Source organism: Gigantopelta aegis, chromosome 8, assembly GCF_016097555.1.
Source record: "Gigantopelta aegis isolate Gae_Host chromosome 8, Gae_host_genome, whole genome shotgun sequence".
Classification (NCBI taxonomy): Eukaryota; Metazoa; Mollusca; class Gastropoda; order Neomphalida; family Peltospiridae; genus Gigantopelta; species Gigantopelta aegis.
The window spans coordinates 43,798,698-43,821,469 of NC_054706.1; the positions used below are offsets into that span (position 1 = coordinate 43,798,698).

The 22,772-nt window shown below is 33.3% G+C and overlaps 1 protein-coding gene across 3 annotated transcripts in view; it reads right to left on the reverse strand.

The window, feature by feature from the left end:
- LOC121378281 (myosin heavy chain, non-muscle-like) overlaps positions 1–22,772 on the reverse strand; it is a 70,632-nt gene that overhangs the window by 17,328 nt on the left and 30,532 nt on the right. The window contains exons 5-22 of one of the 3 annotated variants that reach the window (XM_041506374.1): positions 21,401–21,424; positions 18,566–18,658; positions 17,778–17,841; positions 17,353–17,451; positions 14,202–14,345; positions 13,665–13,760; positions 13,078–13,196; positions 12,451–12,603; positions 9,068–9,238; positions 8,295–8,459; positions 6,878–6,992; positions 6,280–6,461; positions 5,791–5,982; positions 4,270–4,430; positions 2,753–2,861; positions 2,262–2,465; positions 1,454–1,602; positions 445–864 (exon numbers count right to left, since the gene is read on the reverse strand). In XM_041506374.1, coding sequence (XP_041362308.1) covers positions 445–864; positions 1,454–1,602; positions 2,262–2,465; positions 2,753–2,861; positions 4,270–4,430; positions 5,791–5,982; positions 6,280–6,461; positions 6,878–6,992; positions 8,295–8,459; positions 9,068–9,238; positions 12,451–12,603; positions 13,078–13,196; positions 13,665–13,760; positions 14,202–14,345; positions 17,353–17,451; positions 17,778–17,841; positions 18,566–18,658; positions 21,401–21,424 — 2,660 coding nt within the window. Of the gene's footprint in view, positions 1–444; positions 865–1,453; positions 1,603–2,261; positions 2,466–2,752; positions 2,862–4,269; positions 4,431–5,790; positions 5,983–6,279; positions 6,462–6,877; positions 6,993–8,294; positions 8,460–9,067; positions 9,239–12,450; positions 12,604–13,077; positions 13,197–13,664; positions 13,761–14,201; positions 14,346–17,352; positions 17,452–17,777; positions 17,842–18,565; positions 18,659–21,400; positions 21,425–22,128; positions 22,147–22,772 lie in introns of all 3 variants that reach the window. The other 2 variants (XM_041506375.1, XM_041506376.1) reach the window with 2 other exon arrangements.

Genomic DNA, 22,772 nt, shown 5'->3' on the forward strand with positions numbered 1-22,772 from the left:
CCATTACTATCCGATTACTATTCGAAGGAACTGTGTGATAATTAAGATAACCATTACTATTTGATTACTATTCCAAGCAACTGTGCGATGATTAAGATAACCATTACTATTTGATGACGATGATTAAGATAACCATTACTATTTGATGACTATTCCAAGGAACTGTGCGATCTATGCGATGATTAAGATAACCATTACTATTTGATTACTATTCCAAGGAACTGTGCGATGATTAAGATAACCATTACTATTTGATTACTATTCCAAGGAACTGTGCGATGATTAAGATAACCATTACTATCCGATTACTATTCCAAGGAACTGTGCGATGATTAAGATAACCATTACTATCCGATTACTATTCCAAGGAACTGTGTGATGATTAAGATAACCATTACTATTTGATTACTATTCCAAGCAACTGTACGATGATTATGATCTTACTTCTGCAGTGCCTGTTGCACCTCTTCCTCCCTCTTGGCAAGCTGGGCCTGCAGTTCCTCCACCTGCTCTCTCTTCTCATTGAGCTGATCGCGTGCATCGGCCAGCTCCATCTCGAGACGGCGGCGGATCTTCTCCAGCTCCTGGCGCGCCTGCTGCTCCTTGCGGAGGCGCTCCTCCAGGTCAGCTATGATGGCCTCGTACTTGTTCTTCAGCTTGCCCAGCTGTTTCGACTTCTCCTCCTCCTGCACCAGCTCGTTCTGCAGGTCACTCATTCGCTCCTCCATCAGCTTCTTCTCCTTGCTCATACGCTGGTTCGTGTCATCCTGCACGGCTAGGTCCTCTTCCAGCTTCTTTATCTTCGAGTCCGCAGTCACCTTCTCTAGCTGTAACTTCTGTCTAGCCTGTTCCTCCTCTTCTAGTCTGAAAACAAGCAGATGTACCAATTTAGAAAAACGTACACAAAAAAAACCCCATACACACAAAAACATTGGAAAATCTTGAAGGTTTCCATTTTGTAAAAAAAAAGCAAAAAAAAGCAATAAAAAATGTTTTCCAAAACAAAACTTTATCAATTATACTTGAAAATTAGCATATGAACACACTGATGTATCATACCAGTTGGTACTATAGCAAAATAATAAACTTTAATACAAACATAACAAGACAAGAATAGATATACTGAAATAACCATACCATAATTGGTCCAGTTGAAGATGGGTATACAAAACAACAAACATTGATTATCATTGTATATTTATGAACACAATAAAAAACACCTCAAGAACCAAAGGTGTGTTTACATTAGATAGAGAGCAATATTTATGTAAACACAATGTAATGACACTGGACAAAAAACTTTAAAACGTACTAGGGTTTTCAAAAAGCAGGTTTTTTTTTGAGATTTACATCAAGGACAGCAAGAGTTTTGGGTTAGTGCTAAAATTAAGGATTGCAGAAAAAATTTGTGAGATTTTCCCCTCTAAATTACAATATCTCTTTAGTAACTTACTGATCCTCTAGATCCTGTATGGTCTGTTGAAATTTCTTTTTATCTTCAATCATAGCATTGACCTGGTCTTCTTCCTCTTCAATCCGTACCTCCAAATCATGAAGCATATCCTCAAGTTCTTCTTTTCTTGCCGCTAATCGAGCTCGAGACTATATAATGTAAATAATTTGTTAAAACACTAACATCATAATGTATATATACACAATAAATACATTGTCAATATAATCAACAATTATGGAAACAAATTACATTAGGAAAAGAATGATAAGATGTTACCTTTTTTTTCAAAACAGACATTTAAATTTCCTATAAACAAAAAAACTCCTGTTTTGATGAAATTTTATTTATGAAACCCAACAACCTTACAAAAAATAAATATAGCTTTCTGATCCTTGGATAAAAATTTAACTTTTCAAAGCATAGTAACCAGATATTTTTTATTTGCAATTAAGTTTCATAATAGGATTTCAATTTTAATTTTTAATTGTATGAACAAAGGATTTCAGATTTTTTTTTTTTTTTAATGGAGTGTTTAAAACTGTTCTTAAATTTAAAAAAAACTTTTGATATTTTAAAAGTGATATGAATTAAAATTCTCTTGTTGGTGCAATAGTCCAACATGGTTGAAGACAGGGCTAGCTCTGGGTGAGCAAAACATACAAAACTCAGTTATTTTCCTACAAAACACCAATTATTACATGAAATTTGTTTGCGAAATTAAAATAAAATTCGCCAATTGATCGTAAAATTCACAACTGGCGAATCTGTCGAGTAGCAGAGTTAGCCCTGAAAGACATTACAAACGTACCTCTTCCGCCTCCTGGCACAACTCCGTCTCCGCCTGCAGCTGCTCAGCAAGGATATTCTTCTCCGCAATGGTCTGGGCGTAGCGTCGCTCCATCTCCTCATGGTCAGACCTCTGTTTGTCATACGTTTCCTTCACCTTCTTCAACTCCTCTTCTATCTGCTTCTGTTTCTCTTCCTGGCCAGTTACTTGCAACAACGGTTTCACCTACAAATAAGGTTAAAGACAAAAGTAAGTACATAATTGTTTCGAGAACAAAGAATAAATGCTATCATTGAATGCTTATTTTTCTTTTTGTTGAATCTTTAAATAAAAAATAATCAGATTTCAATGGGTGTAAAGTGACAAGTCCTCAAAAGTAAGGTTTTGGCATTGAAGTACTGCAACATATAAATGAATTTAACAAACATTTTCATTGGGAAAAATACTCACTGTCCTCTTTCTATGTGCATTTCTACATTAAGGAATGAAACAGCAGAACTGCATATACACACCTTTGTAAACAATCTCCACCACTGCCAGTTGCGCAGTTTCAGATAAGCAGCACAGTTCCTCTGGATGACACGGATAGCATTGATCTGTTGTAGACGCTTCACATAGTTCCTGCAGTAATTAATTATTTATTATAAAAATTGCATTGGACCAATTTATGAAGCCTATTTTTCTTAAACATCTGTTTAAACATTGGAAACTTACATAATTACAAACACATTGAAAAACAAGGAGCCTTATTCACAAAGCTCTCTTAACCAAGACTGCATTGTCCTTGCAAAATGTTGTGCCTGCATTGCAAGATTGCAAGGTTGAAAGAATTTAGTTAATTAGATGTCTGATCAGCAAAATACTAATGATAGCAAATTATAAGATAATCTTATTGTTGATTTATTTAACATTTCCGTCAGGTAGTAGAAATATTCAGCAACTAGTCTGGGTAAAAACATAGGGGAATGGATGAGTATTTCTCCATTCTGGAAAAATAATGAGGCTGAATCCCATTATTTCTTTAGGAATGGAAAGTTACAAGGAAATTCCCCTACTTAAAATTCACCAATAAATAATTATCTATGAAAGTACCATATATGTTTTATGTTATGTGCACAGATTTTTTGGTTGCAGTTTAGTGCTTACATGCATCTCGACAGTATTAAAGGGACAGACCCTAGTTTCAACCTGTGAAAATTAACACTAAGTTTAGTTAATCTACAAATTTGGATAAAGTTACAATTGAGTGAAACATTAGTATGTGACTTTGTAATGGTGAAATACCTTCTAAAACTCGACTCCATAACTGTTACTTCTCAGACACACGTGCGTTTTTAAAAATACGAAAAATGCATTTTGTGATATTAAAAATACCAGGATGACCAAAACCACTTAGAATGTACGGAAATTGATAATCTAAACCATAAAATCTAAGTAAATTATGATTTCAGTTATCAATAGTAAGAAATATGCCTTAGTGTTTAAAAACTAGGGTATGTCCCTTTAAAAGTAGTGGACAGATTTTCAATGGTTTTGTGATGCAGATGTATGTTAATCTCATTTAGTAACTGGTAGTTCAACTTAAACTGCCACAAATTTTCCATTACTCATTCATTTGTTAAACTGTCAATACAATAAATATATATTTTAAAGAATGTAAATAATAAATACTTGCTACTATTTTCTGAATATTTTTGTGGGATGTGATTTTTTATCCATTTTAACGGTTATTACTTGCTAATCACTGGTATTAACATTTGCTTGCGTACCCTAAAGCTGTTCATCTTTGCCTATGTTCCTTTCTCTGCCACTATGACAAGTGCTCGTTTCTTGTGACCATTTGTGCCACACCCCCGTCATTTCCCATTTTCTTGTAAACCCTACTACTGCTGTTATACAAAGACTTAATTTTCAAGAAAGGCCTTTGGCCTTGTAAACCCTGAAAACTGCTGTTGTAAAGAGACTTCCCTTTACCCTCGAACCAGGAGACCGTGTAAACCCTATTACGGCTGCTATAAAGAGACTTTACCTTCGAGCCAGGAGGCCTCTGGCCAGAGCCTGGAACTGAATGATGATGTCTGTCAGCTTGAGGTCCCTCTCCTCCTCCAGGTGAGCCAGAACCCCAGCACGGAAGAAGATCTTGCTCTGACCAACACGGTACAGGTTGGTATCCAGCTCCAGAGCTTGTATCTGAAATGAAATTTTACATCAAAAATTCCCATCAATGTCCAAGAATAAAGATCCACCCCATCCCAACCCTTTGTAGAAGATAGGCAATTTCTGGTATCTTACATGATGTTCAGCCCCCGACCTCACCGTCAACTAGACTCTTTCACATACCACTAAGTACAGCCAAATCAATACATGCCCTCTAAGTTCAGGCTATAACTCAAGCATGGATAAATTCCTCTTTTTTTTTTAGTTATGGCCCTTGAATAAATTCTGAGGAAAAACAAACGATCTGGCTATCAATCTACCAAAAATGGGTAAATACTGTAGATCCTAAAATTAATGTGATCATAATATTAATGCGAAAAATGCGAGTTTGTGATATTCGCATTAATAATATTACACATTTATTTTTATGTTTTGTATATGTGCCCACATTATTAAAACAAAAACAAATATTAAATTGCTAATATATTTATAAAATTGAACTGGAAAACAATTTGTTATAGGCGAGACAGACTAACTGTCGAATAGTTCAGCAAGTTATGTGTTACACACTATTAAAACAAACAAAGATTAAAATTCTAATACATTTATAAAACAACTGGAGCACAAGTCATCGTAGACAAGACAGACTAATTGTCCAATAGTCCAGCAAGATGCCAGCCACGTGTGATGAATGCAGGTTCTTTGGCCACATGTCAAAAGCAGACATGATCCATTGCACATGAATGGGTTTTATAGCATGCTAATATTGCGGTGGACCATTTCTTTGTCTTTACTGTTCAAGTTTCCTGCAACTTTATTAGCATACAGTTGTAATGGTAAATGTATTCTAATGTTTTGCCAGATGTAGGTAACTTTACACGTTACGTAAATGAGTGCCACAAAAATATGCTGCGAGTTGATCTCATTAAAAACAGTAGGGACTAAACAGGTTAAATGATGTGTACACAGACACGTTAGTGAGTTGATATTATTGAAGACGCCTGAAACTTGGATTTAACTGAAAAGTACACAGACATGTGTTATTAAGAAAGTTAATATTTCAAAGGGAGGCCACTCGCACTAATTTTAATGTCACATTTCAATCTGCCCACCGTCGTTTGCATTAATTTAGGGACTCGTTAATTTCAGGATCTGAGGTCCTCTCAGGTTGGACTGTTAGGAAACTAGTAATGTATGTCGTAAAAAGGCCTTGAGGTTAATGATTAAGAAAAGTGGCAGAACATTGAAAGTTGCATAGAAAAATAAATGTCCCAGAAAATTGAGAACACCACGGCATTGCAAATTGTCAGAGTTGATACAAATTTGTGATTGACATCTATAAAGTGACCTAAATAGTTTTCACTTCAAAATATTAAAATACTGTAATGTATACCATTTTTTCAGCTGCTTTCCTTCCATCCATGAAACCTCGTGGGACAGCATTGGGGGTGAGAATTTCATACCGCTGTCTGAACTCTTGGAAGAGGATCCTGTTGGGGAAACCTTGTCGGCAAATACGGATTCCTTCAAGAACACCGTTGCACCTCAGCTGGTCGAGAACAAGGGGCGAATCGATCTTGCCAGCCTGTACAAATTAACAAACAATTATTTACAAATGCCAACAATAACCAAATATGTAATTGTAAAACAAAACAAGGTCTAGAACAGGGAAAGCTTTCTTTAAAAAAAATTTATATGCAATTTATGTACATTTAACCTCTGAAGCATCCATTATACAGAAACGGTTGAATTTGTAAAATAAAAAAGTGCTCATTCTCCATTAATGATGATGAAAACCGACTTGGGATGCCTTTATTTTGATTATGTCAGTTCCATATATATGTAATTACACAGGACAAAGATGAAGTGAAGAACACATTACCTTCTTCTCGTGATTTGGAATGATACATCGGACAAAATTGGGGTTTGTGTTTCTCAGCGTTGCCATCAGTTTGGCAAGTTGTTCCTTGTACAGCTGACCCACAGTTCGGAACATTCCTTTTCTTGTTCGAGATCCGAACATTGTATCCACAGCGGCAGCAGCACCCATGCCAACAATCTCGGCTGAAAGATGAAACAACATTTTGTCAACATCTGTATCATACTACATAGTAAGCATTTTCATCTTGGTTTTAACTAAAGTATACAGAACTGCTTTAAAAATACTACTCATTTTATACAGTACATGCAAATAAAACAATCATTTGCACAATCTGTACAACCGTAACCAACACACCCCCCCCCCCCACCTCCAATCACCCAAAACAACAAAAACTGAAGCAAAGAACTTTGCACATAAAGAAATCTGTGAGAAGAACTAATAGGTGTTAAGATAATTAAATAAATTATTTACATTGACAAGATGGATGACTGATACTGCACTTACTGTGCGTTAACTTTCTCTGATTAAACAGATTCCAGTGTGTTGAATATTGCTTTTACAACACATAAAAAGATCGAAAAAAGTAAATTAAAATTACCATCCTTCCAGATTTGCACAATGAATGGATCGGACGACTGCTGCATAAGTGACACGACATTCTCATTCAGCGGGTCCATGTTCTTCAACAGCCACTTCTCAGCCTTGTAGTTCACCTGTAGCCAACACAAACAGTAAACACCACAAATAGCACATAACAGCATTTACCAATAAATAAACAGGAAAATCTCATTGATAAAATGAAGTTTTACGTACATAAATAATCAACCTTACTTATAAATTAAAATTGATAATTTCTCACATTCATGAAGTATGAAATGCAGAACTGCTTTACATACTGTATGAACAGCATTAGCGTGAAGCCGTTTATACATGTATCAAAGGATTCAGTGCTAACAATCACTCTTTCTTCAAAAAATTAATACATGGAATAAGCCCTTAAAGAGGAATCCCCCTTCTTTGGTTAGTTTTTTTTACCATTGGTAGCCAAATACAAACAATTTTAAATACTATATATAACATTTAGGACTAACATATAAAGAGTCATTTTATTAACCAGATATAAAGAAAATAGCTGAAAAGATCTTTTGTTTTCTAAGCAAAGCAGTGCAAAATTGAGATTCATTTAGTTATAAATGTCAGTTTATTAAGTCACATATTATTTGGACCAATCCAAACATTTATAACAAAAGCGTATTTACAGATTGGATTATAAGAGATTTAGCTGTATATGTGAAACTGCTGGGAATACGGAGTTTGAATTGTTCAGCAAGGCTTGAATTTGGCAGGCGGCAATTGCTGCTAAAAACACACAAAATGCTTTCCACTAATCTGCTTCACAAGCAGCTTTTGATTTCCATCTTATTTCTAAAAATTGTTTCCACTATATCCCAGAATTCTTGATTCGCGTTTGTCACGTTTTCCGCATTTTAATTGAAGAACTTAAAATATTTAAAACATTACTACCGTTGTACCGAAATTGTGGATGCGGCCATTTTACATTGGTGCGCACACCAATAATGGAAGAATTATCTACCAACATTATTCTCGAAACTCATTCGGATTACATTGGTCGATTACTGTTTTTCAAATCAGAATTCAGCGACAACGAGTGATGCAAACATCGTGAACTATTTAGACTGGTTCTCGGAGTGGTCATTCTAGAACTGCTTCTCCATTTCAAACATTTGCCTCCCAATCAAAATTTGAGAAGCAAAGATTGCCTCTAAAGCAACAAAATGAATTTTGAGCCTCTGTCAGGATTGGAAATGACACTGTACTATAAATCTGGGGAACTTTGTAGGGTCCTGTGAAATGTAGGGTGCTTGGGGACTGGCTGGAGGGCTGGGGTGGTCATATTCTGAATTTTTTTAATCAAAGAACAATGACAGGAACAGTTAACAAGTGGAGTTAAAATGAAGGAAAATCTGGAGGAGTTTTATATTTGATTATCTCACCCTGCCAGCATAATGGACGAGACTGAAATCTGCATTATCTCGGAAATCTGCTTTTCTGAACTTTGGGTGTTGGGCATGTGATGCATAAATCTTCTCCACAAATGTTTTGTCAGTAGCTTTTGGAAACCAACACTCTTCATCCAGCAAGGCCAAAATTCCCATAGGCTGAAAATATTAAGTAAATATACAATTGAGAATCCAAATATAAACAGAGTCAAGAAAAAAAACTAATGAGGTATCCAAGCATACAGATGTCTCACCTTCCACCATAAAGTGCAGTGTATACTGATAAACAGAGTCAAGAAAAAACTAATGAGGTATCCAAGCATACAGATGTCTCACCTTCCACCATAAAGTGCAGTGTATACTGATAAAGAAATAAGGGAATTCTGTTAGTTACTATTAGTGACGTAATGTCTGTATAAAGTAGAAAGATGTAATCTAGAACTGAATGTTTAACTTCCTGACACTATGGATGAGGGTTTTAGTGGCAGTCACTCTTTAGTGTTGGTGTGATCCCTCTTTCTTTCCATCAGTATAATTAAAAGAGAGAGACAGAAGGTCATCTATTGGGTGTTACACAAAGGGCCCTCACTAGAGCAAATCTCACTCTTTTGCACCACATCCATTAGATGTGTGTTCCTCCCACAACTAATTCTCTAAATGAGTGGATCTGGTTTTGGTTATTGCATTAGCAGAGAAAGTTTTCTTAAGCTTCAACACACCGACTTTCTGAAAATGAGAAAGCCAATGGCTGAAGTGGCAAGTGATACCTTTTCGAGCAGGTCAATGGTTGGCTGAAGATCCAAGCCGAAGTCGATGAACTTCCACTCGATTCCTTCCCGCTGGTACTCTTCCTGCTCCAGGATAAACATGGTGTGGTTGAACAACTGCTGCAGTTTCTCATTGGTGTAGTTGATGCAAAGCTGCTCAAACGAGTTCATCTGAAACATAAATCAACAAGTGCATGAGGATTCGGGGCATACAAACAATAGGCATTATAGCTGTACAGCTAATTGATCTTGAATTTTCAACTCATTGTTATTGTCAAAGGATACACTTTTAGCTTCTTTTTCGCTGTCAATCTTTCATCTTAGAGTACTTATGAAATAATGTTCAGTAGTTACACATCAAAACTAGTCTTCTAACTATGAAGTATATATTTATTCTTTTAAATTTAGATTTTACTATAATAGGCTGAAAACAAGTTTCATTACTTTTAATTTTATTTAGTTATATTTAAAGAAAGAATTCCTGTCTACTAGAGGGTGGGGGTTGGGGGAGGGTTTGGGGGCTACTGACTGATAATGCATAGACTCCCCCATCTGAAAATCAAATTAATATGAAAAAGGCATTTGTGACAGACTATAAATCAATATGTGTACAATGTTTGGTGAATTTATCTTGAATGATTTTGTAGTGATGCTTGTTTAATATCCTCTTTAAATCATTAGTTTAGATTAATATCATGCAAACTGTGGCATCCTTAACATTACAAACAGACAAGATGTTAAAGCCTCTAATTCAACCATAAAATAAAACAATTTAATATTTTAAATGTTAAAAGGTTGGGACCCCCCCCCCCCCCCCCGACCCCCCAAAAAAACCCTCAACTAACAAGCAAATTAATACACTTCTATTAAATCTGGTTAATGGTGTTTCATGTTTGACAATACAAAATACTGAATTAAGTTCATATCTATCTAAAATTAAAATTTATAGTGCTGCAGTGTTATTTCAATATTGATGACTGGAATTAACAATGACATCGATATAACCCAATGCTGAAATAAACCTGTATTCTATGTTTGTCAAACAAACACATGCATATGCATTCATTTAGAAAATATCTGCAACCTAAAGAAATATAAAAACCTACTATATATGCCCTAAATGATTAGGCTAGCTTCCTAAAAAAAACCCCACATACCCTAAATCATTAGGTTCTCTACCTAAAACAAAACACTACCCAAAATGATTAGATTTTCTATCTAAAAAGCAACAAAACATACATCTAACAAAGCTTTGGTGAATTTTAAATTTCTAAAGCTTACACACATATATGTATGGACACCAAGACAACAAACCTGTCATTGCAGCATACAAGGGACAAGCCAAATACACTTAGTATTCATACCCATCACCCCACCCCCACCAAAAAAAAACCCAAAACAAACCCCGACATAATAATAAAATTTACAAAACAAATATACAAGGTAGGGTTCCCACTTTAAGGTTGCAATACCATAATTAAGTTTCCTCAAATTGTTTTTTCTCTGCGTTTCAACCCCCATCTCACGGTGACAAAGCCCCGACATTATTTTGCTTATCAAAATGCCTTATTGTTAAAGTTAACAAATGTCCTAATAAAATGGAAATATTTTATATAGATCTTCGCCTGTTAGTCAAATGATTTTCAGCAAAATATTATTTTATAATTAGGGGTTTCAACTCATAAGATGGTGAGAAAATTACACAAACAAGAGGCCTGTCGAGTGCCGCTATTTAATTTTCAATTTTGTCAGTAAAAATTAAAAAAAATTAATTGTAAAAAAAAATTAATTAATTTTTGAAATAATTAGTTTGTGGCAAGTGGATCACTGTACCAAGTTTGAGAACAATCGAGATGCCAGACAGAACGACACCAGACAAATCAGTATTAGTAAGCTCCAAAGATAATGTCTCTGCGGAGGTAAAATTTCTATTTAAATCTTTTAAATTTAAAACTATACAAGAAAATAGACACTGATAATGTTCAATGTTAAATTTTAATTAAATTTTTTAAAATGTAATAAAAATGCCAAATTATCTCTGTAAGTTTGTAAAGACTGCTCAAGACAATTGTAATACCAAATTTCCTATATTTTAAAAACTTTAGGAGACTATACTTTGAAGTTTTTCAATTTTAGATTATTACTTAAATTTGTTTAGTTTAATACATATTTTTTAAAAATAAATTACATTTTCAGAATATCTCTCTATTAGTTTAAGGACCACACAGATAATGAGAGAGGAAACCTGATGTCGCCACTTCATGCACTACTCTTTTTGATTAACAGCAAGGGATCTTTAATGTGCACCATCCCATAGACAGGGTAGTACATACCATGGCCTTTGAGGTACCAGTCGTGGTGCACTGGCTGGAATGAGAAATAGCCCAATGAGCCCACCGACGGGGATCGATCCCAGACCTTCCGCAAATCGAGCGAGCATTGTACAAATGGGCTACGTTCCGCCCCTTGCCATCTACTAAAAAAATATTCTCTTTTGATGCTAGGAGATGTCATTAAAAATGGGATACTGATGTACAAACCTGAAATTCCTAAAATAATTTTCTTTTGTTCAAATATCATACATATGAGCCATTCTTGATTATCATTTGCTCAAATAAGAAATACTTTAATATGCCATTTTTCATGGGCATACTTATAAAACTGGTCAATAATTTAATTTTAATTTTCCTTGGCTTGAATTTAGGGAATTGATTTATAGCCAATAATGCCTCACAGGTGAAGATATTCGGTACTAATTTCATTAATTTTAATTCAAAACTGTAAAGTGAAACAGCTGACAGCACAAGTAAATTCACAACTAAATTATTTCAATGACTTTAAATTGTTTCTAGAATGGAATTTATATCACATATTTCCAGGTTTTCAAATTTGCCCATAGGTTTTCCAGAGCCAGTGGGAACCCTGAGAAATATTAGTTCAGTGTACGAGTGCATACACATGCTTAAAAAATTTAACTCATTCAAAGAAAACCTTTACTTGTTCTACCAGCTGGTTACCTTTTCTGTAAACTGAAGTAGAGAATTTAAATTAAAATTTACTTTATATTTCTAATAATTACAGAACAAAAAAACACCTAAAAAAAATAGAAAAAGATATTTCCTCTTAAATATTGTAGTAATCAGTTTTCGTTTTCCTTAATTATACAGATGTATGTTTGGACAAACCCAACACTACATGCTCTTTATGAAGCACAAGTAGTATTTAACTAAAAAAAAAAGGGGGGGGGGAGTGTCAACAAACAGTTGATAAATGGCATGTTTTAGATGTTTTAAAGGGTTATGCAAAGATAACAAATAAGTTTTACCCCTAACTCCTTTTTAGTTTTTTTTTGTCTGTTAATTTTCGATAACAAATGATTATACCTTGAAGATTTCAAAACCTGCAATGTCCAGTATTCCGATGAAACTGGCACCCTGACGCTTGGTCCTATCCAGAGATTTGTTGATTCTTGCAACAATCCACTTGAACATGCGTTCGTACAGAGCTTTAGACATAGCTTCAACTGCATACTCAACCTACAGAATAAAGAATACTAACTTTAGATAGGTATAATTAATACATTCAATACAATCACCCCTTCTTACAGACAAATTTTTTAAGTCTCCCATCTGTAGATATAATAAAACTCAATACCACTGAGTATCCAAATGACATTTTAATTGAACAATCAAAATTGTCTTTGCTTAAATCCATCAGTGCTTCAAAGTAACTGTCTGAGACATACCATTATACAATATAAGACTTTAGCAAACACACTGGATTCACTAAATGCTATTTGTATGGGCAAAACATTAAAGTCTTCAGTTTAGTCTAACACATTTTACAAGCATGAGGCAAGACCGTCAGTTTTTAGAACTAAATGGAAGTAGATGATGAAATGCCAAATTTACAAAAAACTTAACTTTTATTCTTACTTTTGATATCTTTGTATTTCCTACTACTAGCAACTTTGTCCTTTGTAAAACATTTGTGGTACGAATGAATCTCACCTGTTCTTTACTTTGAGCCTTTGTGACATAATCTCGGCCAACCTTGATCTTCGGTTTCAGGAATGCTTGTGTTATGGCTGTAACGTGCAATCCAAGAAGATGGCATGCTTTCTGAGCAACTAAAGAAAGAGTAAATAAAATAAAATAAAATAAAATAATAATAATAATAATAATAATAATAATAATAATAATAATAATAATAATAATAATAATAATGTTCAAGTAGGATCTTAAAAGAAATGATTTGTAATGAAAACATGAAAAGATGGCCAAAGAACAAATTATCATCACATTCACATTCAAGAAACCGTCATCACCTTTCAACAAGAATTACTCATACTATAGAAATGTGTATTAAAAGATTTATGTTTTTATATTCCCCTGCCATTCAACCCAAAATTTTAAGAATGAAAAATACCTGATGATTATTCATTTATAGAATGAAAAATACCTGATGATTATTCATTTATACATAATGAAAAGAAACACCCATGAAATATGTTAGAATTACTGCTGAAATAACATTATTCTATTTGTATACGAGTTTTGTTGTGATATTTGGAAATAACTGAAAGACACTATTTTACCAGTGTTGTCGGGCAGGCAAGCTTGGTCACTGTTCCTTTCTGCCTTGAACAACATGTTTCCCATCAGCAAAACAGCAGAAATCAATCGAAAGATGGCTGCAAAATACGAAATCAAGGAAAACAGTTAAAATATTGCTTACTGTATTAAGAAATAAATCTATTTAAGATTTCAACAGAATTCAAAGCATGAGCACCTACTAACGAAGCACTGTTTATACAGAAATAATTATACTTCATATTCAATAAATGTGATTGGTCCACATTAAAGTACTCATTGTGTTATTCTCAATTCTAACCAGTGTTTTACATCTGATGTCGAAGGCCATGGTATATGCTATCCTGTGTATAGATAAGCTCATTTACAAGATTCCTTGATAGTCAATAATAGGGACTGACTGCAGGTTTCTTCTCACTTCAATCATAAACAACAGGACAAAGGCAGTGTGCTTTGCAACCTGACAAAAAACAAAATGCCTTGATTCACTAATTTATATTAATTTATTTTCTCAAATATAGTGGATAGTTTTCTAAACTCACCTGACTGATCTTCAGCTGTCAACCCCATGATGGTCATGGCCTCGATGGTGGATTTATACTCCCCAAGGTCGTCCAGGCCAGGCACAACCACGTAGCCATGCGACAAGTAAGAGTAGTTCCGCGCATCATCCAGCAAGAACTCCTCTGTTAACACACACACACAGAAACATCAGTACAAATTCTGTACACGTTAACATCACAACCCTAGCATTCATCCAGCAAGAACTCTGTTAAAACACCAACACCAACACCCACACACAGAAACATCAGTTCACATTAACATCACAACCCTAGAATTCAGTAGCTAATAGAAAAAAACATTTCAATCACAATTCAAACTTTCAGCTGCTAACACAAACAGCTATTAATTAATTAACACTGAGCAAAATCATAATTTTTAGTTTCTACTATCAACAGCAATTAATTAACTTTGCTAAGCAAGTAACATTTAAAAAATATTTAAATAATACATTATTTATACATTTTTTAATATTTGAGTGGAATTTTATAGACTGTTTAAGGATATGTTTTGCAGCATTTCAAAAACAAAGCAAATATATTATGTGAAGTACTATTTGTCTACAATATTTTGCAACACTATCATAAAAAAGACTACGTGTGCGTTTAATCTGGATATTGTAAATGCTTCAGTAGTTAGAAGACTAATAAAATAAATATATAAGCAAAATAAATCTGAAAAAAACAACAAACCCAACATTTTACCAAAATATAAGATGTACTTTTTTTTTATATTACAAAGCATAAAAACGTACTTGTTTTGTATAGTAATCTTTGTACGGTTATGTCAACATGTAAATCTTGGTGTCAAGACTTTAGATCTGATCTGTTCTTATTTCATGTATAGATCTGTAGTACGTGCCAACAAAGACTGTGTGTTTTGTCACATTCGACTCAGTTTCAGTGCGTTTCGTTTTCAACTGGCACCATACTCGCCAGACCCTAAAATTGATGGTTGCCTGACGGACTATCTTTATAAAATTCTTAGTCGCCCTTAGCCAATAAATGCTAATTTTCAACCCTGGGAATCCATTTTTTCAGTAATCTTAGTTAAGTAATGGACTTTCAATTTTATGATTTTGTCAATAGATTACGCTAAACAATAGTTTCCATGAAATCGTGGGGCTGATGTTTAAAGAAAAATATAAAGATTAAGAATAGTTACACTTCAAAAACCTTGTTAATTAGCTTGCATTAAAATACATTCACACTCATCCATTTTGTTTTACAAACTGTGGACAGAAAACAATATTGAAAAAAACCCACCACAATAATAAAAAATAAATTCAAGATGGGACGTCATAGCAAACATTTCAAAATGTACACCAAATTTACAATTGTCACAACAGCCAATGAAATGTGACAACTGCGAAGCACCAACAGAGTTGCTGAGTAAGCAAAATGTCAATCCAACCTTTACATAAATTTGTCAGTCTACATAAGGTAAATTATGTAATCAGATTAATTGTGACACATAACATAATAAATCACCATGACAACAGGACACTAATATGTCATAAAGACACCTGTTGTCCTTGTGAGTAAGACAAGTTGACATAGTGCCAATAATTAACATGGAGATTAGACTAATTGTTATTAATGTCAGTATATTACTGCACACCACATAGAACAAGATTACATACAAATTATAATTGTCTATCACAAAAGGATTCAAGGAACATTTTGTTCATCCTTCTATAGATATACATTTAAATTACTAAAAGTTCCTTAGGGTTTGTAAAAACAACAAAACAAATTGCAACAATGTTTTTTTTATTAAAGAAGTAAAGTTTGAAAGTAACAGTGAGGTACCCGATACACCCATTAAGAGTTTGATGGGAGAAGCACACAAGCTATTAATGTGTTATATGAATTGATAAGCCACATATGGCCTGGAAAAGGATTTCCTTTAACCTTCTGAGTACTGCAGGCGAGATATCTCGCCCGACGTCACGTCAGTTGACATACTGTACACTGTATACAGTGCATTCCCCAATTCATATTTCCCGCCGTTTTGCACATGACACTCACCGGAAACGGAAATATAATAAAAGAAAAAAGATTTTTTTACAAAATGGTGGCTTTTGTTTTGATATTTTCAATTGAAAATAACTTGAAATTTTGAGTTCAAAAAGTGGTTTTCGGCAAGTATTTTCGCTTGACAACAATGGTGGCACATCGCGGTCATTTTCAGGGATCGATAGCTGATTGTGACAGCTAATTTGATAATAAATTTGATCGTTTTACCAACAACGAAAATTACCAAATATTGCAATATGAATCGTAGTTCGGGTTTTAAAAAAAATTCTGGTCAGAAAACCACTATTATCGGGAATAATGGACATAAATACTGGACAGCTGGCCACAAATGCCCGTAAGTAAACGCGACTTTTTAGATTTTTTGCCTAATTTTAATCACCATTAGCTGATCTAAAAATAATAAAAATTACAAAAAAGACACGAAAATAATACTTACCGATTCATATATGAACTTTATTTCATGTTTTTATAAAACATTTAAGTGAATACATGTGAGTAAAAATTATAAACTTGTACCCACTCAATGTGGTTTTTGTAAAAAATTAATCCAGTAGTCTAAAGGTTAATGTTCAGAGTAATGTGTGTAAAGTAGGTTATGGTGACCTATAGTGCTTCCCTGCTTCCCAGAACATTGTTTTTCGGTAAATAATTTCAGTATGATTTGATGTACAAGTGTTTTGGAAATAAAAAACCCACACTATTTTTGCGTGCAATTTAGAAAACAATCCGCTCAGAAATAAATAATTTGTGGTACATACTACAGTAAGAAAATGAGGTTCCTTGGTAATGACGTTCCATCATAGACGAGCTAATAAAATGTGCAATTTCCCATGAAGGTCAAAACTGATCTGTAACTTTATATGATAAAGTGTTATACAAAATTTTAATTCAAAATCTTGAGGCATTGGAAAAAAACAACAACTATAAGTGGAACAGACGGACAGACAAACAGACAGTTGGAGATAAAACCTATAGTCCCTTCTGGCTGGACCGGTAGTAACTAATAATGAAGCTCTTGTGTCGGAGTCAGGGAAGGAAAGGCTCATTTCTGACAAAAAAGTGTATCTGTCATGATTAATTGTCATTGACTTACTTCTTTGCGTAGCTGTAGCTCCTTGCAGAAACTGGTAGAAGATGTGGAAGGATCGCTCCTGATCTGTCTGTCGCACTGCTCGGGATTTTTCCAGAAGATCTTACAATAGTTCAGGACAAAATATTTTCATTTTTGTTTGGTGAGAGGACAGTGACCCCCCCCCCCCCCCCCCCCCCCCAAAAAAAAACCCCAACCCAACCACAACAGAAAAACCATTATGAAATTAATTATTTATTTTTTTAACCCATCATAAAAAAGAAAATCACAGACTAAATTTGATTAAAAATTATTCTTTTTCTTTCTTTAATAATAATATATTCTATATCAATTTGTATGATTATATAATTCCAAATTATATTAGCTAATCAAATTAATTTCAATAATAAATTTTAAAAAGTGCATGTATGCAAATGAACAAAGGATACAAGTCTCAATATTGGCACCAGATATGTATCCAGAAGAGTCGAAATTAATTCGAATGAATTTTCCCTGAAACAAAAAGATAAGACATTAAGTCAAGCTGCAACATTTATCACATCCAAAAGAAACATCAAAAGGTCTTATTAAATAACAGATACGACATTTGAGTTAAGTTACAAAGAAACAGTTTTACCGTAAGCTTAAGAAACAAGCATTCTGAGAGTACTGCTAAAGCAATATGTCTCTCCAACCAGGTCCAACAAATGTTTATATTGCCTAGGTTCAAAGGCCATAACTGTCAAAACTCAATCTGTAACTCTATATAATAAGCTACACCAAAAATTTGAGCTCAATATCTTGAGGCATTGCACAATTTGTTTTAATCTATATGTGGGGCAGACAGATGGACGAACAGAAACAAAACCAATATTAATAGAATCTATCACCTTTTGTCTTTTGTGATGGCTGAAGTTTACCTACATACGACTATTGCTGCATTACATACTTGAAGGGTTAAGAAAGTAGTGTCAACTACGCTGACATTAGAAGGACCAATATTAAATTAAATACAATGGAAAAAAAAGAAAAGAAAAGAAATTGGTTAGTTTGCTTATCAATTTCAACCATTTGCTCACAGAGTAAACTGTCAGATTGCTTCCCATTTGACATTTGAATTGAGCCTTCATTTATGTTTTAAACAAATTTAAAAGATATTAACACATGTATGTCAAATAATGAACTTGAATGAACTACTAAGACAAAACTAACATTATGATGTCTGTCAACTACTTACAAATCGAGAAGAGTTGTCATTCTTGATGGTCTTGGCATTACCAAATGCCTCCAAAATGGGGTTGGCTTTCAGAAGTTGGTTTTCAAGTTCACCCTGCAATAATATATATTAAAGATAAAAAATAAACCCTATTCACAAAATTCAAATACATATCCACATATATCACTAGTCGTAAACAAAACAATCTGTACAATATCTTTAATTATAAAAAATAAGTTACATATCAAAGATATCGTTAAAATTTTGATAAACTGGTTTTAGTGTATTAACCGTAACATCAATGACTGACAACGGATGGATCAGAGTAGCTAAAAACTTGAGAGAAAAATGGAGCAAAAGCATTGTCCAAGACTTATGATTTGTTTTAACAGCAGACACATCGTGATCAACTTGTTAACTTTCACACCAGGCCTCAGGATTTCAGATTTTATGGCAAACAGTTTTTTGGTTCTGTACTCTGTGATCATTGGAACCGATCAGAAACCGTTTTCAAGAATCATGGCAATGGTGGATTATGTCACATAATAATGGGTAATAGAATTGTGGTTCCGTTACTTTGACAAAACGTTATCAATATGTTACAGGATAGATTTGGTTTCCATGAAATCCAGAAGCCTGCACACAACATTTGTATGGACAATATGGGCATGCTTAATATTATCTGATGCACCACAACATTTTGGGTCCAAATGAGCTTCACAAGCAAGATCAGTTTTGACTTAATTTTGTAGTTATATTATCGAAATGTTCTATCCTGTCATTGAAATGAAAAAAATACAATAATGAAGTTGAGCTATATGACAAGAAAACATTATTTTTGACTTCAATATTTCTGTTTTGGTAATTCTTTATATAATATAAATATATGAATTAAAAATGTAATGGTGCATCATTTATGTCTCTTACACCATTCTGTGTTGGTGACAAAATATGACTGACTGAAGAATTACAAACTATTAAAATCTATACTAATGATACTAAGAATTTCACACAAACATTTTATTCAAAAAGAAAAAAAAAGATGGACATAAATTTATATTAAAAGTTTGATTGAAAAATAATTTAAAGCTTTGAAAGCCATGCACCACTCCATTCATTCAAAAATAAAACTTGGATAAAAACAATAAAATTGTAAAATATTTTTAATTGGATAAATACAATATTATTTTGTAAAGTTAAAGGGGAAAAAAGTGCTTTTATAAGGAAACCAAACGAAGAATTTTTTTAATTAGATAATTAGACCTTTAAAAGATATCTACAACTTCTTTTCTAAAGTATATTAAATAAAAATATATTTAAAACAAAAATTATAATGCATGTAAAAAAAAAAGAAAAAAAAGTTAATTTGCTAACTAAAATGCTAAAAAGTATATTCCCAAAAAACTTAGGCACTATGGAATGTTAATATTTCTTTTTGCGAAGATAAAAACAAGCAATATAAAATGTTATAAATAGGCACTACATAAATGTTACAAGAATACTTTTTATTTATTTATTTATTCATGTTTTAAAACTTTTTCTATTTAATAAGCAAAATAAATTACTAGTAAATATTTATTTATTCACGGACATAAAACACCTTTTTAACAGATGCAAGAATTTTGTTCTGCAAACAAACCAAACACAATCGAGCAAAATAATGAAAACAAAACAGTGAATCCATCCATTAACCCTTTAACTGCCAGGTCCTCGATTTAAAACTGGAAACTTACTGGAACAACTTAAGAGAGTTTGTGAAGGAAAGTATGTCCATAAATATTACAGTAATCCTAACTTCACCCTATATACAGTGTAGTATTGAAATCTAAAAATCCATGTTAACCGATTTAGTTCTTGATCAAATATTTAAAACAAAAACAACAAAAAATGTTCCTTCAGCTAAACAGATTCTTAATGATGACTATGATTTTTGTTCCTTCTTTCTCTTAGTCCTCCAGCACATTTCATTTTATCCAAATAGTTCTAGATAAAACTGTTAATCAGTGTTGTCCATTATTTTACATTTTTGATATATTCATCAACAGTTAATTGATCTGACCAGCTGACAACAAAATCAGACAAGAATGACATCGTACTACTACATGCGTAAGTACATAGCATTAGATGATTCATTGATAAAAATTAGTATTGAAAAAAACCCACCTTCACAGGATCTTAATAAACAGGGTTTTTGTGAGCTTTTCAGTAAACAATAAGGACCCTGTTTTACGAAGCAATCTTAGTCCTACTTTATTTTTTTAAGATGAACTTAGCACTAAGATCACTTCATGAAATGGGGCCATGGACAGGAAGTTTTCTGTGGCACTAAAATTTGAATTTCCACACAAATCTGGAGCTTTTCCCCATCTATGACACTTTCAAATACCAGCCAAAGTAGTACAATCAACTATTTGACACGTGCTTACATAAACTGAAGGTTCCAGCACGTGTCTTGGGTACACACTCTAAGTTTGCTGGGAAATGTGTGCAAGACAGGCCAAGTGGACACACAAGCCAAATCACTGAAGTGTGGGTGAATGACAGCATTAAATTGCAGAAATAGGCATGAACATTATTAACAGCCAGCAATATTTTAATGATTAAAGAAATACATGAGGGAGCATGCTCCCATACCCACGCATCCCTAAATTCTCTCGGCTCATGGCAGCACACTCTGGCCCAGCACTCAAAACTGTTTCAACATGTAGGCACAACCCAGATTAAGACAGATTACTTAAAACCATGTGGATAAAAAAAATAGATTGATGTGTCTGACAGAAAGAGGTAAACAGCACTCATAAACAAAAACACAAAATCAGTTTCTCTTATGCACGAGCAGTCACGGTGCTTACTCACACAAATCTGTGGCGACTGGGAAACCTTAAAACCAACAAAAAAAGTTTAAAGAACCATTATTTTTATTCGCTAAATTAAGGCAAGAATTAAAATGCAACTAATACATATTTTCAAAGAATGACAAGGCATAATGTCATTAGTCAACTACAGGTTCTCAAAGCAATACTGTGTTTAGAGACATTTATTAAATTATTTCTATAACACTCTCCAATGATACACACAAAATCAAACGAAATTCACTACCATATTTTCAGATATCATTAACAAGAATTCCTGGGGTTTTTTTTATTTTATTAAAAGTAATTTTTACATGCATAATATAATCAAACTGGTCAGGAAAGAATTAAACAAATTTTTTTAACAATATGTAGTGCCATAGTTACATTTCTGCCAATGCAGCTGACGGGTACATAGATTTTTTTATTTTCAACAAAATATAATGAATCTTAGTATGCTTAACGTTTTTTTTTTAAATTGTCTCCTTTATTCCAAAATTATGGTAAGTTTCTAGTCTAGCTATGGCACTAGTATGCACTGTGTGTTTATAACATCTGAAATATGGTTTATACCTGCAGGACTACTATTGGCCATTTGTACTTTTAAAAAATGTAAACAATATACAAGTGAAATGTGTTAAATTCACTCATCTACTGATACCTGGCCAATAGCAGTACCTGAAGTATTGAATCATTGGAGGGTGTGTCGGGCTGTCAGTATTAAGTACTTACAAAAGTGAACTCCTTGCCCTACGGAGGTCCCACAACAAAAAACAAAACAGTCATTACACAAAGTCATGCTAAAAACATCATGCCAACTGTAACTTTACTTTCTACATCTATGAAGCATAATTATCAATAAATATCTTGTAGGACTAAACTATGTAATTAAGAGCAGATATCTAGTATAAAGAAGCTTTAACTTCTGAAATGTAGATATATATATATATATATAAAAAAAAAAATCTTATTTTTTTCTTTTTACGTTAAATATATATAATTTGCAATTATAAAACAAATTTACGTTTACACTTTGTCTTCTATATCCATTAATTTTCTTATCAACAATACAAATCTTATGTAACAAGAATAAAATTGAAGTTTATTAAATGCTATCAACTCAGGTTAAAATATATTGTAAATAACCAAATTTATGTGAGTAATATATGAAGAGTAATTAGTGCCCATAAAATATCAAGCTAATACTTTCTACTTCCAAAGATATTTTAAAATGAGAAAACCTTTAAGGTGGCTACCATTAAGATATTAAGTAAGCCAGGTTTACAAAGTGTAGTGGTGCAAAGTCCAATACCTATCACAATGGAATTTGAAAACTATCACCACTGACACATCACCAAAATTAATTTTTAGCATAT